Source organism: Rhineura floridana, chromosome 1, assembly GCF_030035675.1.
Source record: "Rhineura floridana isolate rRhiFlo1 chromosome 1, rRhiFlo1.hap2, whole genome shotgun sequence".
In the NCBI taxonomy this organism is placed as follows: Eukaryota; Metazoa; Chordata; class Lepidosauria; order Squamata; family Rhineuridae; genus Rhineura; species Rhineura floridana.
The window spans coordinates 239,020,588-239,040,147 of NC_084480.1; the positions used below are offsets into that span (position 1 = coordinate 239,020,588).

The 19,560-nt window shown below is 39.1% G+C and overlaps 1 protein-coding gene across 1 annotated transcript; it reads right to left on the bottom strand.

Moving 5' to 3' along the window:
• Positions 1–242: 242 nt before the first annotated feature.
• Positions 243–19,104, bottom strand: NDUFV2 (NADH:ubiquinone oxidoreductase core subunit V2). The gene is made up of 8 exons (XM_061595534.1): positions 18,751–19,104; positions 16,892–16,957; positions 11,687–11,749; positions 10,422–10,538; positions 9,025–9,193; positions 4,914–5,023; positions 2,954–3,030; positions 243–1,817 (listed from the first exon to the last, which is right to left on the bottom strand). Exons 1-8 carry the CDS (start codon positions 19,087–19,089, stop codon positions 1,724–1,726), a joined length of 1,035 nt encoding a protein of 344 aa, XP_061451518.1. The 5' UTR covers positions 19,090–19,104; the 3' UTR covers positions 243–1,723.
• Between the last annotated feature and the right edge of the window lie 456 nt (positions 19,105–19,560).

Here is a 19,560-nt window from a genome sequence, read left to right on the forward strand (position 1 = left end):
AGGAAGCATATCTTATTATATAATTTATTAGGGGCATGCTAATGGGAGGCAGGTTCTGACAAATTGGCGTAGGGACTGGAATCCAGCTCCTGGATCTAGGTGATTATCCACAAGTAGCGTACAGGGTGACAGTGTGTCCATCTGGGTGATGTATATTATTCATCGCCTTACACACACACACGTCTCAAGGCGATATACAAGATACAATAAAAACAGTTCCAAACAACAAGGAAAACAGTATATATTGTTTGAGTTTTTTTTAATGTTTTAATGTAATTTGTATGTTTTTATGTTGTACGTCGCCCAGAGTAGCTGGATAACCAGCCAGATGGGCAACTAATAAATTTAATAAATAAAATAAAATTATACATACACAAAAAATACAAAGTACTCAACTCATGGCAGAGATCTATTCATCTAGCTGGGAGAAGCTATTGGAACAAAAATGTCTTCAAACTATCTTTTATATTCTACTTTTCATTTTTTCTCACGTTATATTGTACTGCGATTCTACATGTAAAATGAGCAAAGTATGTCATTAAATAAGTAATGCACCATCACATCTTCTAAAACGAGTAAACAATTTAAACTTCCACAAATTCTGTATTGTTTTAAATTAACATATTTACTTAGAAGTTAGTCCCACTAAATAATGTGGTATTTATTCCTGAGTAAGAAAATCTAAATTCGGGCCTGGGGCAGTAGTTCTGTCTCTCTGGAGTTTGAGAGCTTGTATGTTATATCAAACTTTTTCATTTTGTTAGATCAGCTACACTAAACTGGCATTTAAAGTTTATTCAAGGGAATGAAACTGCATTTGCATTGGTATCACATTATGTTCTGCTAACTGGATTTAGCAAATTATATGTTAGTGCTGTTGAATGCATCAATACTGTTCATAAATTACGGGACTATCCCAAAATTACACAGCTTGGCATAAATAGAAACTAGGATTTATCTTGCTGCTGCAGCATTACAATTCTCATTCAACAGTTATCTTACATTATGCATTAAACAAAGCATTTTTTAAATTTGCAGACCTCAACGTTAGTAGCCCAGACGTTAATTCTGTGGTACTTAAAACTTCTCTCCCCTCACTGTACCCAGTGGGTAAGTGACATCAGTACCATACACAGCTACCTACACATGATGGGGTACCTGAAACTTCTATTTGGTACAACTAACTTGGACTAATAAAGCCCTAGACCAGGATTGGCCCTCTGGGTGTTGCTGGGCTACAATTCTCACTATCCCCAAAGTTCAACAGTGTCTGGAGGGACACAAATTAGCTACCCATGCCCTATACATTCCACTTGCAAAGCAGTGTGGTCTTTGCTGATATCCTACTTTCCTCTGCCCCCTCCTCTTTCCCAAAATTCACTTTCTGCATGTTTGCTCATTTTATTTATATAATTTATACACGTATCTCTATTATATAAAAGCTGCTGTAACACTTTTTTCTTAACTTGTTAAGATGATCTTATTTGGGGTTAGAATAGCGATGATTTTGGGATGATTCTTGCTTTTTCTATTTGGCTAACAAAATAAATAAATGTAAATAATAAAACTAATTTTAATTGCAGGTGTTATGTCTCCAATACTTGTTGTCAGTAATTGTGCCAAAGAAAATTATGCAATATTTGTTTACAACCGAAGTCATGTTTTCATCTGTATGCAGTTCAGATTTTATTTTCTGAAGCAGTTTCTTACAGCTAGAACAGTCTTAAAGGTCTGACCGAACTCCAAAACCAGGTCCCTTGGGTGGTTCTGTCAGAGAAGTGAGACCACCAGCTGGCTCACAAGAGAAGCGTCCACTCCTGCAAAGAGAGAGCAATTCACTTAAAGCACTACTTCCATTGCACTACTCATCTTCAAGGGTGAATAGAAGTCTAAATCATTTTTTTCAAGCCTCTTTAGGTCAACAGATTTGTGAAAATATGTACCCAGTTGGAAATTTAACACCAAATGTTAACACCATCAAGCTGCAAATGTATACATACTGCTATCTGAGCACAGCTGTAGTCTTATGCACACTTAACTTGGGTAGGTCTGTTGAAGTCATTGGGGCTTATTTCTGAGTAAATGCTCATAGGATAAGGCTGTGTGGCTTATATGCAAGGTGTAGGCTGGATTTTCAAATAATATGTAGTCCAATTACTGTATATTTATTACATTTTTATCTTGCCTTTCCTCTGAGGTCCCCCATACTATCCTCACAGCAACCCTGTGAAATAGGTTAACCTAAGTGATTAGCTCAAAGTCATCCTGTGAGCAGCGTGGCTGGACATATTTGAACCTGGTTCACCCTGGTCTTAGTCCAGCACTCTATGTCACTGGCATATCATTTTCTTGCTGTAGCAAACATAAAATCAAAATATAAGAGAAAGTGATTGGAGCAAATACAGCTTCTCAAAAATATAGAAAAAAATCGTTTCATATCTGAGCGGGTCACAATTTGACTATAACAAACCATATGATTGTCACAAATCATTGAATCTGATCCAGAGTGCAATTAGCTACTTTCACAGGCATTTTATAAGCATTTTCATTGACGTTCGTATACATTTCTGCCTATGTAGTGTCAAGCTGACTTGAGCCTTCTGACTGACAAAGGCTTTAATAGACATACAATTTAATTTAGAAATACAAAAGCTGTTTTTTCTTTGTGCAATAAGAGAAGCAATTACATATAAATACTTTTATTTATAAATAATCTCATTGAAGTTTGCTGAAGACACAGTACTGCTGTGAATTCAAATATGTTTATCTTTATTTCTTGGCAACTAGGACACAGCCACTTGGATATTATAAACTGAAGCATCATGGGAATAAAAGTTTACATTTGGTTTCTCATATATATAGGATTGCTTGCAACTTGCTGTGAGAAGAGTTTGGTTTAGTGTTACTGTTTCTATTTTTCCTTGGTATTTATTATACAGTACAAATAAAATACCTTGGTCCAGGTTTTGGAACTTTTCCAGCTTTTAGTTCATCAATTATGTCTTCAATGTCTTTTGTTGTCAGATCTTCCTGTAATGCAAAACAAAGAAAATGTAAAGTTTCCTAAATAAAAAAAATGTATTATGACATACATTTTTGTGGACTAGAATCCATTAAGCTTATACTATTAATACATTTGTTAGTGGTGGTAGAGGACTCCTGGTTTTTGCAAGAACAGATAGCACAGCCATAACTTTGGAAGTTATTTCCCAAAGAAACAATATTTACAATTAATGATAATATTCTTCACAGGACAAAAAAAACTTAGAAGTGCAATCAGTCATAACGGCTTGCCTACTGTACTTATCTTGCTAAATGTATGTCAAGTACTGAACTGAGGATGACTTATCCTATAGTCACTCTGCAATAATTATATTAACACCTGAAAAAATCTAGGCGTAATTATAGCTTTGAAGGGGGGCAAGTTTCCCTGGAAAATGGAAATGGCCTGCCTTCAAGTCGATTCCAACTTATGGCGACCCTATGAATAGGGTTTTCATGGTAAGCGGTATTCAGAGGGGGTTTACCATTGCCTTTCTCTGAGGCTGAGAGGCAGTGACTGGCCCAGGGTCACCCAGTGAGCTTCATGGCTGTGTGGGGATTTGAACCCTGGTCTCCCGAGTCGTACTTCAACACCTTAACCACTACACTACACTGGCTCTCGCAGGTTTCCCTACTAAATCCCACAACTTTTCAGCATGGTTTTGTTAGCAGGGAAAGAATGCTCACAGCAAGAGAACTACCAGTGCATTATTTTCACACAGCAGACACTAAATCTAGTTCAACTCCAGCTAATTTCCAAGAAAAAAGTAATTTAGCAATCCATTTAATTGTATTATTTAGGTGGGCAAATGTACTCTTAACATAAAGACAATACAGAAGATAACTGTCTAAATGCAGTTTGGCTACATTGGAATCATCACTACTAATAGTGAACTTAGATGTTGAATGCAAAGAGGACTTGCAGAAGTAAAAAACACTCTAAGGGGGGGAAAACCCTAAGGGGCAACCCATGTTCCAACAGCCCATTGAAGACTGAGCATGCTCAATGTCTGTTGGAGGAATGAAGTGGGATATCCTATAAGAGAGCATTACTGGCAGGTAACTTGAACAGGAGCTCTCCACATATTTATTTTATTGCAAATATTTTGTTAAAACAGCAAAAGAATGTTGCTTTGCTAATGTGAATTCTAAAGCAAATGCAGCTAATTGTTCCCATATTGCAGGATGGAAGAAGGGGTGGCTAAGAGACAGCAACTAATGACAGTTCTGCAATGTAGTCACAATTTATGTTGCAGGTCAGGGATCAGGCTCTTGAATTGTTATAATGACTCTACAGCGTTGTCCAGAGATATCACACCTCTACTGCAGGTTTGAAGATTGTTCTAAAATTTAAGAGAATAGCTTTGTACAACCCTACAGTGGTCTCACTGCAGAATGGACTAAGAGAATATTGTACAAACCACCCTGCAACATAGTTGCAGGTTGGGGGGCTGTGCTGAAAGACCATGTAGTTTATGGCAGCCCTGCAGTGCATTCCACTATTAAAATTGCAGCTCAGAGGTGAGATTGAAGATTCCTAGCCAAAAATCCCCCTTACCTCTTGTAGTAAAGGTCAATATTCTTGAATTGCTGGCCTCAGCCTTCCTCACAGACCAGATTCAGCACTCAATTACACAAAGAAGCCATGTGCTTCATTAACTTGCATGCAGACTGGTTGCAGTTTTAAATGTTCAAAAATTAAAAAAAATATGTATTAAGTTTGCTCATGAACTAAGAAACAAGCTAGAGCAGATTCCTTTCTTAGATGCTAATGTGTTTTTTCACTGACCTCAGTCACAGAATCATCAAGTAACACATGCACCCCATGGATACACTATAACATTTTGTTGCAGGGGCCCACTTGTACTTACATAATAGTTATCATTTATTTGTACCATTGGCGCATTTACACAAGCCCCCAAGCATTCCACTTCAATCAGTGTGAAGAGTTTGTCAGGTGTTGTTTCTCCAACTTTTATACCTAGGGGAAAAAAGCAAAAATTAAGTGGCATTAGAACCTTAAGCAAAATAAATTTCCATAGTGATTTACATCAATACAGAAAAGGGCAAAATGCACAGGTTGTATCTGTATATCCCTATACGGATAGGGAATCACGTGTGCAAACAGGTGCTGTGTGTGCAACTCCACAGACACATTTAACAGCAGAGGTTGCATTCAAGCATATAGGACTATTGAGTCAGGAGAATCTAGTTTTACGCAAGCACTATTGAATCAGGACTTGTATTTCAAGTTTTAGCTCAGTTTGAGACCTTTTAAAACTGAAAGGAACAGTTGGTTGCATTATATGACCATTTGAGTGACAGTGGCATCCTGCCATGGTGAGCTACACCCTCCACCACTGTATTATATTTAGCAAAGCGCCATGATTTGAGGACTTGGTGAGTTTCCCTTCCATTGTTGAAACTGATCCATGAAGGTTGTACACATGGAGATGTTTTATAACATTCAAAAGGTTACTGATGGGGGGGGGAGTGTGGCAGGCCTGTGCAAAGAGCCTAGCTATAGAAACTATAGCATTAAAAAGCCACAGCCATTCTTAACCACTGGAAGAGAGGAAAGAGGAGGTTGGAAACAAAATGTTAGGATTTTGGGGTTTAAGTGTTTGTTTCTTTGTTTTGGCCAAGGTGTATGTGTCTGAATATTATGAATGCTGCTTAAACAGCGTTTCCCAACTAGTGGGCCACCAGATGTTGTTGGACCACGATTCCCATCTTTCCTGTCCATTGGCAATGCTGGCTGAGGCTGATGGAAGTTGTGGTCCAACAACATCTGGTGGCCCATTAGTTGGGAAAGGCTGGCTTAGGGGCTTTCACTGTGCTGAATTAGGAGAAGAAAAGGGGAAGTGGTATCATGGACACAGATATAGGGAAAAGGGCAGATGATGAAAAGGTACCAAAGCAAGCATTAATAGCTGATATTGCAAGTACATTCTGGTACATGTGTTGAAACAATAGGACAAGAACACAGGTGGTCAGTGAAAATGGAGAGCCAAAACCATAAGAAAACCTGCCAGAATAGATGTACAGGGGACACGTGTAAGCATTACTAAGAGTTGAGGTCAGACATGATCAGGGTTGATAAAAATAAAAAATTTAATTTAAATAAGATTTCAAAAATTTCTTAAAACAATTAAAAAAGAGCCTAGGCCAAATATATCAAGAATACTAATTATACAATTTCTAATTATATTCTATGAATATGTTAACAGCAGTTTATGGACATGAGTCGTCACTAGATCAGTCATATTCTGCAAATAGTGTACATGAAGTGCATGCACTCTCTCGCTCTCAGTCTTGCCCCTCTAAGTACAAAGATAGAGAAGGTCAACAAATAGAGAATTTGGGGAGATGGAATAGATCTGAACAAGGAGGAGACTTCAACTCTTAACAGCAGTAGCCTCTTGTGCAGGTGTAGAGAGAATGTTTTCTTCCTTTGAACTAATTCATTCTAATTTGAGAAATAAATTGGGAGTCAAAAAAGCAGGAAAGCTTGTAATTCTTTTCCAGACAATGAACAAGGAAGACAAAGGTGAAGAAGACTGAGTTAACTGTACCACCCAATATTTTAACTTTCTCATGTTGATTTGGTTGAAAGTGCCTAAATTTTATTTTTAAAGAATTTTACATTTATCCAAACAATGAAATAGTTAACCATTCTAAAATCCACGTGCATATTTTGTTAATGTTGTTGTCTGTTGGAGAAGAAAACTAACCAAACGAATAAACAATCTTATTAGTATAATTTAAAAGCCTGTTTGGTGGTAGTGATTCTGGCACATCATGACAAAAATATCATGATTAATTGAAGAGTTTATTCTGCTTTAGTACTAAAATGACTAAATTATTATCCCACCTTTTGATGAAAATTAATCTGAGAACAATTCAGAATAATTGCTTAGTGTGTACCTGCTTTGTAATGAAGCCTACATCTCTGAATAAGGATTAAAGTTATATTAAACAATAATGTAATGTTGCTTTTACTGAAAATGATGATTAAATAGAATCTTCCTTACTAGTGATTTAAACTGTGATTTAAATCATTAAAACGGAGCCCTTCAAAGAAGTTATTTAAATCAAATCAACCCTGGACATGATTTCATGATACACATATTTTGGAGGGGTTAGATAGAGATGAGTTACAGAGAAGTAGGGTCCCATACTGACCACATGAACAGGGAAGTAAGATCACTCCAGAACATGAGCAAAACCCAACCTGAGAACAGGGAACTGGTGTCATAGGCAACACATGTATTTGTTGGACCAATAAGATTGCTAGGAGTTTGCCTCATGACACTACAGTCATAGCTACTAGCTATGGGCGGTCTAGAAATGAAACGAAATAAAATAAAAAATAAATAATAATTGGAAAGGATATTTAATTAGGTGCAGGGAAACAATTGGGAGTCTTCTCTTCAGAATCATGATGAAGTGTCCTACATCCAGGGGTGTAAAATGTCTTCTACTCTGCTTTAATCTTATAAGTATTTAAGCTTTGGCTGTATGAGAAAGGTGTGAGGTGTTTGTTAATTTTTCTTGCTAAGTAATAAAATGCTGTCTCTGTGAGACCTTTGGCTCTCTGTGTAGGTCGTTAGTATGTTTGCTGAACCTCTCACCTACAGATTTAGGGAGTTGTTGGTTGGTTGTAAAGCAGTGACCCCTTTGCAGTTTTTAAAGAGTACCTTTAAAACCTAATAAAAAATAGGTTATCTTAATAACAGAATGGTTACTTCAGATTTGTCTGCATTTCCTGAAATTCTCTCAAGTTCTATATATAATACAATCTGTTATTCAGAACAGATTGGTGTTCCCAAAAGAAAACATATTTACTAGTTCTACTGTGGCCTTTTTTATATGTAAGCCAAATTTTGTTTAAACAGATGAGTATCACTGCTCTTGAACAGACCTATGCTTATGCTCTCATTTAAAGAGTTTCCTAGACTGGTGTAAATCCATAATAATTTAACACACTTTTAAAGCAGAACATGATTATTATTATTTGAAGTGATGAGACGTTCACATTTCAGCTTGATTCCAAGCTCTATTCAGTTCACACCAAACTGGCTTTGTTTTACGTAACATTCAGGAAGAAAATGTGTAGCAGTAATAGAGAAAATAAATATGCATTAAAAATTGTTTGGGAGTCCTACCAAATCCTCTGTAAATTTCCTGTCAAGGAATTAAGCCTCATCCTTAAGAAGGCAACAAGCTTGAACTGAATTCATCCTTGAGTTGAGAGACACATCTCTTGGTCTTATGCTGCACTTTATTTTTTATGTATTCAAAAGTGCAGAGCCTTGCTTCTATACCTGAATATTGTACATACTCTATTAAAAACACTGATAGATGCTTGTAGCCAAATATTCGATGAATTATTCTTCAGATCAGTTTTCACCAGCCACATCCAGCTCGCCAGTTCTCTCTCATTTCTCACGCTCTTGCCTTATCTCCTAAATGCTTCCCTTGCCCTACCAGCTACTGTTTTTCTAGGCCCTTGATTCTTCTACCTCTCCTACATTTCTAAGGTCTTACTGCCTTCCCTGAAGTTAGGGTGCGAGAAGCTTGGCCACTCTCAAGCAAAGTCCTTCCATTTGCTTCACCTCTCACATTAGGGCAGCTTAGTAAATTACTGCATGCATGGAACAACTTCCCATTAGTGCAACAGAACTTTCCCTCCATCTTCTCCCCCACGCACCCCCTGCACTGCCTCCAAATCTGCTCTGTGAGACTGGGGAGAACCCCAGAGCAGAGGGATAGCATAGGAGAGGGAGGGGAAGTTCCATTTGCTTATGAAGTTGCTCCATGTGCACAATGATTTAGTTGGATATGACCTTTAGTCACTACTAGGCCTTACTACAACACACCTAATAAAATTACAGTGTAAACTGGGTTAAATAAGAAAAGGCAAGTCAATGTAAATGAAGAGCTCCCCACATTATAAGAGAAGTAAGTTATGCATCATACCAAGCTTCTTCTGAATAGCTTCTAATATGCTATCTGAGTCTTGCAACATGCAAGGCGTGGTGGTGCAGACCTGAATATGGTATTTTCCAACAGGTTTGCGATTATACATTGTATAAAAGGTTGCTACTTCATAAACTCTCATGGGAGGCATCTGTAGAACCTCAGCAACCTGTAACAATGAAAGAAGAAAATTTTATTTTTTCAGGGCATAAATGACCAGATTCAACTAATACCAACATTTTCAAAAGCAATTATATTACTAACTATGGTATGACGCCTCATATTTCTTATCCCACAGAATGCAATGCAATAGTAATAAAGTATGCCTCAAAGTAGTAGGTATTGTAAACAACTACTGAAACAATTTTTTTCAAGAGTTTGTTCTTTTAAGATTGATGATTAGCAAGGTTCAGTTCAGGAAAAAGGAGTGTGTGCCCCTTTCAGTCCCAGCCAGCATGGCCAATGGGGTAGGAATGATGGGAGTTTAACTACAACAACAGTGGCAGGGCTATAGGTTCTCCAAACCTGATTTAATTATATCAACTAACTGGTAGAAATTTAAAAGAATTTATTGGGAAGTGCTACATTTGACAACCGTAAAAATTATGTGCAGACTATGAAATGTTCTACCACAGTATTCAAAAACACAACCCTAGTCTGTGTTTTGTAAACCTCCAAGTACTCTATCCCTGTCCTGTATGGAGGACATCCACAAAGTAGCAGGATAGGAACAGTTAAAGCACTTTTATTCAGACTTAACAGCACAATCCTATACATGTCTACTCAGAAATAAGTCCCATTCAGTTCAATGGGACTTACTCCCAGGTAAATTGGTAAGCCTTAGAAGCCCTTTTAGAAGTTTTGTTTATTATATAATTTAATCAAGAATCCAATATACAGAGAAACTTTCAATTTAAGACAGTTAGATTTTTTTAAAAGATAATTCACACTGATATAGCCTCTTTCACATAGTAAGATTTATATTTGGTACATGACTAAAGGTAAAGGTGTCCCCGCACTTATAGTGCGAGTCGTTTCCGACTCTTAGGGTGATGTCTTGCAACGTTTACTAGGCAGACGTTATATATGGGGTGGGATTGCCAGTTCCTTCCCCGGCCTTTCTTTACCCCGCAGCATATGCCGGGTACTCATTTTACCAACCACGGATGGATGGAAGGCTGAGTGGACCTCAACCCCTTTTACCGGAGATTCGACTTCCTCCTTCCGTTGGAATCGAACTCCGGCCATGAGCAGAGCTTCAGCTGCATTACCACCACTTACCACTCTGCGCCACGGAGGATCTTAAGGTACATGACTAATCAACTATTATTGTAAGTGAATGTTTGTAAAAACAAAACAAGTTTTATGGCTAGAAAAATATTCAAAGAAAGAATTACCTTATTCATCGCTGATATAGGTAGCCATCCATTCTGTCTTTGGGCTAGATCCAGGACTGGAATCACTGCTGCAGATCTGTGTCCCTCTGGGTAGTTGTTTACTATTGCCTCTATTCTCTGTTTGAGAAAATAAATATTACAACACTCAAAAAATTCACCTTGCTATGTACATGGAGAATACACAATGAAAGAGAGAGAACAATTGATAAAGGAAGGATATAGTTTTCATTGGTTTGCCTATTTACAATTGTTAGAAAGATATAAAATGGACAAGAAAATGTATGGGTTTGAAATAAGTAAATCTGATTTTGAAATAGGTTTGTATACAAATGATGAAAACATAATTGCAAAAATGTATAAACTTTTATTGAAAATGGATATGGAGGAAGAACAAGTAAAAGAGTGCATGGTAAAGTGGGCAAAAAATTTTGGTCATAACATACAAATGGATCAATGGGAAAATATGTGGAAAAAAGGCTTGAAATTTACATTATGTTATAATCTTAAAGAAAATTTTTATAAAATGATGTACCGTTGGTACATGACTCCAGAAAAGCTGTCAAAAATGTATAGTAATGTCTCTAATGTTTGTTGGAAATGTAAACAACAAGAAGGATCTTTTTATCATATGTGGTGGTCATGTAAAAAGGCGAAATTATTCTGGGCACAGATAGGTAGGAAGATGCAAAAAATTTTAAAGATAAATATTCAGTCAAAACCAGAATTTTTTTTACTGGGTTTTATGGATAAACAAATAGAAAAGAAATATGGAAGAATATTATTATATATGATTACGGCAGCAAGATTATTATATGCACAAAAGTGGAAAATGGAATCAATACCAACAATGGAAGAATGGCTATTGAAATTAATGGACTTAGTAGAAATGGATAAATTGACGTGTTTACTTAGAGAAAAATCGACAGATACATTCCTTAAGGATTGGAAGCCTCTCTTAGACTTTTTGTCGAAAGATCAAAATAAAATGATGATACTGGGATTTGATGATTAATTAAGACAGCTTATGGAGAAAAGGGATTCTGTATGTACATATTAAGGGACAGGTTTGATGTATATTATATACTTATAGCTGATCTGTGACAAATCGGAAGTCAACCATTTTATTTTTATTTTTTGTTGTAGTATTGTTATGTTTTTTCTTACTTTGTTTTGTTTGTTTTTTGGAAAAATTTGAATAAAAACTATATAAAAAAAAAAAATTCACCTTGCTGTAGGAATACAGCCTCTAATCCACTGTGACATACCTTATAGTTTTCAGGTGTAAAATCAAATGGAGTACTTGGGTTGTTTTCAGGAGTATCTCTGTGCTGCACACAAAAAATATGAAATGATTATATGTTTTCAATCTGTGTCTAGAAAACAAGTTTCAGATGCAGCAAGAATGTCTCATGCAAGTATGAAAAGATGCATCTGCAAAAATGTACTCTTCTGCTCAACAGGTACAACAGCCACCTTCTCCTGTACATCTGGTCAGCCTATTTCAATAGTTTGTGAAATAAAATACTGCTCCTTGTAGTTTAATCATAGACTCAACACACACATTATGAAAAAGCCTTTTAAAGGACTAATAGGGAACACTTTAAGGAATTAAAGCTTCAATCCTGCATAGTTGTTATAGGTAAATTCCACCAATATCAACTTTGTTGTAGTTTCATACAGGATTGCCAAAATGAAAACTCAAGGCAAAGTTGTAGGGTTCGCAACCAGTCAGATGACCAGTCCAAAATTTAAGTACCACCTTACTATTTCATATTCCCCATTTTCTAGTTACAACCAAATTATTGCGAACAGGAATAGCCATGTTTTTCTCCTGTATGAAATGTAGCATGAAGTACAGGCAGGTTGAAACTGCTACAGTTAGTCTTGTCATCTACCCGGCCAAACGACACTCATCCTCCTCACTGATTCACACCTACTCTAAGGAGTCCTTAGCACTTCTTTATTTGATACTTCTTTTAAAGCCTCCCCCACAACTTTTGCCTTAATGGCACTGTACAAGACACTGCAGAGAAGAGTTTCCGTTCTAGAAATTAAAGGAGGCAGTATCTTCCTTTCGTACCCTTTCCCCCTTTTCTACTTCCAGTTATTCCTCTGCCTCCACCTCTCTCAACCCACCCTGTTGTCCCATCTAACTCCTCTATATTCTTCCTTAATCCCATCCCCTTCCAACTCCTGGCTTCCAACTCCCATGCTATTATCTCTCCCCTCCAGCAGGTAGTCATCCTCCCCTACTGCTTTCAAACATGCTACTATCTCCCGTTCTAAAAATAAAAGCCCACTTGATCCATCCTCCTTCTCCAACTACCTACCACCCTTTGCCTTGGAACTCCCAGAGCATGCTGCTATCTCAGCTTTCTCCACTGAACCCCTCCACTCCAGTGAAAATGCCCTTGCCAAAATTACAAAAGACCTCCTCACCACTGAATCTAAAGATATCTGTTAATTCCCATTATTCTTGATCTCATCACTGCTCTTGATACAACTGATCACTCTCTCCTGATCCTCTTTAGGCCCTAAGTCTCTATAACTCTCTCCTCAGGTGGCTTTGTCCCCTTACTTTTTAAATCATTTTTTCAATGTTTCCACAGGAGGGAATTGTTCCTTCGTTTTTCCTCTCTGCTGGTGACTCTCAGGGCTCTGTTCTTGGTTCTCTCATGACTGAGGTGCTCTGCCTCACTGTTGTTATATAGCTCTTAGCACCTTGACTCCTGAAGCTTCAACTCTAGATATGAATGAGCCAAGCAGGTGCTTATACAGCACAACTGAGCAAGTGAACAGTGCTGTAAACTAGCTATCCTCATAAACTGGAGGTAGGCTTACCCTGGTGATACAAAGGTGTGATGACTCCAGATATATCCAGATGCCTTACTCCAGTGGTTCCCATCCTCCTTCCCCACTGAGAATTGCTGACTGTCTTGCCCAGACCACTTAATGATTTTTCTGCCTGTTGTAGCAATTGTAATACACTGTGCTAGATGTAGTATATTTTTTATTATTTTTTTTATTGCTTTCATTTTTATTGTATAACTTGTATTCTATAGAATTCAAATTGTAATACAATACAATATAATAAATACAAAAACCAGTAAAAACAGAATTAAAAATCAATATGAATATTTAATATGAACACGTCACAAACAAAAGAAGCTTGTGGACCACTGGTGGTCCACACCACAGGTTGGGAGCCCCGGCCTTACTATATACCAGATTCCTTTTGCACACAGCCACCACAAGTACGCTCTTCTATTGGCCATTAAATAATCCTGGCAAGAATAAAGCACTTTTCTAAAAAACACAGTCTCTACTAGTCAGGAACCCCCGCATCCAAAGTATGCACACAAAACTCTGATAGCAAGGCTGAGATGAGAGCCCTAGTGTCCTAGAGTCTCTTCAGTATTGCATACGGAGCCTATTTTCCCATTTTCCCCATAATCTCCTATGGCAATAAACTTAAAATTATCCCAGATGCTCCTCTGTTCCCTTGTTCTTTTAATTTATCCCCACTTCCCTTAAAATACAGACAGACCCTTTAAGGGCCTTCTCCTCAAGAATCTCTGTTATTCAGTCTTCATGGGATCTCATCATGACTGCTCTAACCCCAGGGCCCCTCCAGACACCCTTTTTATTGTGGTTCATGATGTTTTGTGCCCTTAATGGTATTAGGGCAATTATACATGATCCTGTTTTAATACTGTTTGCACCTGCAAAGGTTTTGGGGCAGACATACTGCTTTGCTTCTATTCAATGCATGTCTCACAGCTTCCTGCTGAATTCCTGTAACTTTTCATAATACAAATGGGGAGAGGGAACTATCCCACTTTTGTTGCACTGTAGTGCAGGAGTGCTTCTCCAAGCAGTAGTAACACCTTAACTGAGAAAGCGTCACAGAACTAATAAAGCGAAATGATGTGTGAATTGACCAGTATAAATCTACCACTTAAACACTATTACTGTGCCAATGACATGTTGCAAAATACATCCATTAAAAAAAACAACAGTATTTTGGAGGGGCTCCTAGTCAGCTTTCCTTTCCTGTCTCATCTATTCAGTGCCCTTGATTCCCCTCTGTGTTATGTTTTGTCACCTGACTAACCTAAAGGAATATGCCGTTTTCTGCTTCCCCTTCTAAGCCACCTTTATTTTTTCACCAGTTGGGAAGGTTCAAGGAGAACCCAGGTTTGTTACTTTGGAAATTACACCATGTAGCAGCAGAAGACTAATTTATTACAGTAATGCATAATCTTTCTTGGACTACATTCTGATGAAGTGGATTGTAGTCCACAAAAGCTTATGCCACAATAATTTTGTTAGTCTTTTAAGGTGTCACAAGATTCTGGTTTTTGAAAAGCATACCTTCACTTCTGTATCATAGCCTGTGTCTGTATAAAAACAGAAACTACCCTGCAACTTGTTTTTTCAGAAGTTATCCACCCACAGTTGACATACAATTGTCCTGAGAACCCTGGTATCCAGTGCTACCCTGAACTCCTGGGTCATGGTGAACACCTGGGAGAGAACATCTTTATTCTCTCTCTTCTCTGGAAATGGCAAATATCCATGCTACAGCTTTTACACTTGTCTCATTCCTTGATTTCTTCTTCTAATTTTTTTGTCCTTGCATGCCCAAGCCCCACATCATTTACATTCTGAGTTGTCTTTAGGTCTCTCCCACAGCTTGCTGGATCCCTGGCACCTTCCCATAATATATGGCGATAGTAATTTCCCCCCACCTTCGTGTCCCCCTCTTCCTCCTTTAAAGAACTAATCAGATTAGCTGTCGGTCCACATCATGCTTTGTTGGTGTGGTCTGCACTAACATCTGTGTTCACTCTACTAAACACTTCTATTTTGTAAAAGATATAAAATTTTACTGTTCACCCAAAGCTGAAGCTTTTGCTTATCCCCCTGTTGTTAATAAAAGGAACAATGTCACCACCGCTCTCTCAGGAGACTTCACCCTTCCTGCCCCGTATGCTTGGAATTGCCTTGGTAATCACCTGCATGAAGCACTCTCTCTCCCCACCCTTCAAACCCGTCCTCAAAACCCTTTTCTGCAAAGGCTTTGACACAACACCCAGTTCCCATGTCCTACTGTAACTAAGCCTGGGATCCTTCAGGATTTAGGGTGATGTAGAACAGAAATGTGAAGGCCTAGGCGGAAAAAACACAAAAATTTCAGAAAAATAACCAGGAAGAAACAGTTTTTCCCCTGACTTTTTCTGGGCCTTCACACCATTTACCTCTGCCTCTACTTTCTTCCTTATCCTATAGTTTTCCCTATACAGTACCAAATTTCAATTAAGCTCCTCAGGAATGGGGGCCCTTTTGTGCTCTGTAAAGTGACATGCACTCTGATGGCACTAAATACATAAATAACAATTACATCTCAGGCAAAAAAAAAATAAAATAGAAGCAGCAACTAACACCTAAGAATTCAAAAAAGTAGTAGGGTGTATAACTATGTGTTGCAACATAGATGCACACAGAGGAGTCATGTCTAAGGAAGAATGGATCATGCTATTTTTCTACCTGTAGCAAAAACTGACCCCCTATTGTGTGAGATTCTCATAATTGTGCATTTTGTCTTTATGTTAGCAGTTTATCTGTATCACAAGAACATAGGAAACTGCATTGTATCAAGTCAACACATTGGTCCATCTAGTTCAATATCGTCTACACTGACTGGCAGTGGCTCTCGAAGGTTTCAGTAAGCAGCCTTTCCCTGCCCTCCTGGCGATGCCAGGGACTAAACTTGAGGCCTTTTGCAGGCTAAGCATGTGCTCTACCACTGAACTACAGCCAGCAGAACTTATTATCAGAAGCGGGCAGAGCCCATCAGTGCACATTACAATAGTGCTATACAACATGTGCAAAATTTCTCAAATCCTGCCAACGTTTAATCACACCCTGCTGAGTGGGGTTGATGTTGTGGCATCTATTTTGCTGCCTTCATGCCAAATTTCTCTTGCCTGTCAATTTACAAGTAGATAGCAGAATACTTTCAAATTCATTACAGTTAAGTGAAAATGTGGATACAGCTCTTTCAAATAAAACCAAATAGAAACACCAGTCTTGTACAATCCATAATGTAAGATTGCTATCCAAGTTACAATCACAACCACATTCTAGAACAATTTTTTTTCTGTAACAGCTTCTTCACTTCCAGGTTAACAGTACTACCACTGCTAAAAAACAGATGCATTACTGCAGTGCCCAACTACATGGAAATAATTAAGGCTTTTGAACTCATCTGGAGTTAGTGGTTCATTCTGAATAAAACGTTATCTTCATAAATATCAATGCACACATACCCTTATATTTTCTGAGAAAAATGGTTTGTAATACTACTATGTAGGATAAGGTGTTTCTAGGCAAAAGGCTTTTAAATAAAAACTACCTTTCTCAATTTTCAATTACATCTGCTTTTGTCATACATACAAATTGCTTACCACAAACAACGCTCCTCCACCACCATTGCGTGCAGCTGTTGCATGAAGACAGCGAATCTTTGTCACCTACAAATCACATTTTATATAGAGTAAACACCTTTTTATTAGTTACATCTTAGCTAAATGTGGGTTGGATGGAACAACTATAAGGTGGATCCACAGCTGGCTACAGAATCATACTCAGAGTACTTTATCAATGATTCCTTCTCAAAGTGGAGGGAAGTATCGAGCGGGGTACTGCAGGGCTCAGTGCTCTTCAACATTTTTATTAGTGACTTGGATGAGGAAGTGCAGAGAATGCTTATCAAATTTGCAGATCATACAAATTTGGGAGGAATAGCTAATACCTTGGAAGATGGAAACAAAATTCAAAGTGATCTTGATAGGCAGAAGTATTGGGCTGAAAACAACATAATGAAATTTAACAGGGATAAGTGCAAAGTTCTACACCTAGGAAGAAGAAACCAAATGCACAGTTATAAGATGGGAAAAACTTGGCTCAGCAATACTACATGCAAAAAGGATCTTGGAATTGTTGTTGATCACAAGCTGAATATGAGCAAACAGTGAGATGTGGCTGCAAAAAAGGCAAATGCTATTTTAGGCTGCATTAAGAGAAGCATAGTTTCCAAATTGCTTGAAGTATTGGTTCCCCTCTGTTCGGCACTGGTTAGGCCTCATCTTGAGTACTGCATCCACTTCTGGACACCACTTTAAGAAGGATGCAGACAAACTGGAACAAGTTCAGAGGTGGGCAGCAAGAGTAATGAAGGGTAATCAGGAAACAGCCCTATGAGGAGGGACTGAAAGGCCTGGGCATGTTTAGCCTTGAGGAGATATGATATAGCACTCTTCAAGTACTTGAAAGGTTGTCACACAGAGAAGGGCCAGGATCTCTTCTTGATGGTCCCAGAGTGCACAACACAAATAATGGGCTCAGCTTACAGGAAGCTAGAATGCTGCTGAAATCTTCCTTACTGTTAGGAGCAGCACCACAATGCAACCAATTACTTAGGGAAGTGATGGGCTCTCCAACACTGGAGGCATTCAAGAGGCAGGTGGTACGCTTTAGCTTGGACTCCTGCATTGAGTAGGGGGTTGGACTCGATGGCTTATAGGCCCCTTCCAACTCTATTCTGGGACCCATAGGTTTAAATCGGGTCTATCTGCAAATCTATTTGAAGCAGGTGTCCAATTAAAGGGTATCATGGGCACTATAACTGCTCCACTCCTCGGTTCCGATCGCCCTCCCGCTCCCGGGGCTCCAAAACCAGAAGTAAAGCCCACGAGAAGAAAAACAGATATGACTGTGCAGGCAAAGGAAGGGCTCAGATGTTCACCCAGGCTGCACTTTCAATTCTCTACCCACATCTTTATTTAGATTTGACAGGAGTGGAGTTTGGACCATGCCGTCACGCGTAGTTTGGAACTCAAGATGTAACTTCACGTTACATGCAAATACGTTTAACACAACCCTGACGGTAGGTCATCTTACGGAAAAGCAATAAAGACGAGATTTTCGGGAAGAGAAGAGACTAATTCATTCCCACCCATCTACCTTTCCCCCGCTGCAGCCTAGCCCCTCTCCTCGTGGGATTCTTTTCTAAAGGGCTAATGCCAGGAATGCCTAGGTCCAAACGCTGCAACTGCAAAGCACAAACGTTGGTCATCCCACCGCCGGCCCCCGTGCCTCTTCCACAAAACGAGTTAGGCGTATAGGGAACGTATGAAACTCCTCCTCTTCCCCTTGGAAAGGGAAGGCCTCCGTGCCCTTGGCCTCTACTGCCCTCCATTGACACTGCCGAGGACGCCCGCCGAGCGCTCTAAAGGAAGCGGCATTTTCCCCAGTCCCTCCTTACCGAACGTGCAAAGACGGCCCGAAAAGGAGCGGACAACATGGCACTGCCCGCCGCTGCCTCCTGTCGCCCACAGACACGCAAACCCCTCTCTCCGAGAAGGCGCACTACAAAGCCTGTGGGCGCTCGACGCCGCGCACGCAGTCGCAGTGCAAGCAGCCGGCAATCCTGGTGAAAGAGTGCGGGCGCGCCCCCGCCAAACGGAAAGCTATGGACGCGCACCCCCGGGTGGAGAGGGAGGAGTCTCAGTCTCAATGGTGTTAGCAACCCGGGGAAGAAGGAGTTGAGGGTAAATGAAGGAGGACGTTCGAAAGCCAAACCGCTCTTGGCCGGCAAATGCATTCAGGTTGACGTATCGTGCGTAGGGTCAGGGTGTTAGGAAAGCTAACGGGACAGTCTTAAAGGGGCAATCTTACACTTGACTGCTCGGAAACGTCCCCTTTGGGCGTCCCCGCGCTGTGTTTTGTGGGAGAGGTTCAAGCACATAACGGGGAATTTAGGTTTTGTTATTAAAGAGGATCAAAATGTTCTGTCGCCCTAGCGCAACAAATCCACTTTAAGAAATAAACTTTTCTTGTGGTCAGGGAGGAAAGTGATGGTGAAATGCATTGTGAAAAGAACAAATGATTAACAGGAAGAGGTATGAACACCCTGCAAGCAAATCAGGATGATTGCTCATTGGAGTATAACCTCCCCACATACAAATCAGAACGAATGCTCTAAAAAGAGTGGACACAATCTAACCTCTGCTTTGTGCAACCAAATAAGGATGAATGCTCAATAAATAGTGTGCTGGCTTTCAAACTCTGTTCT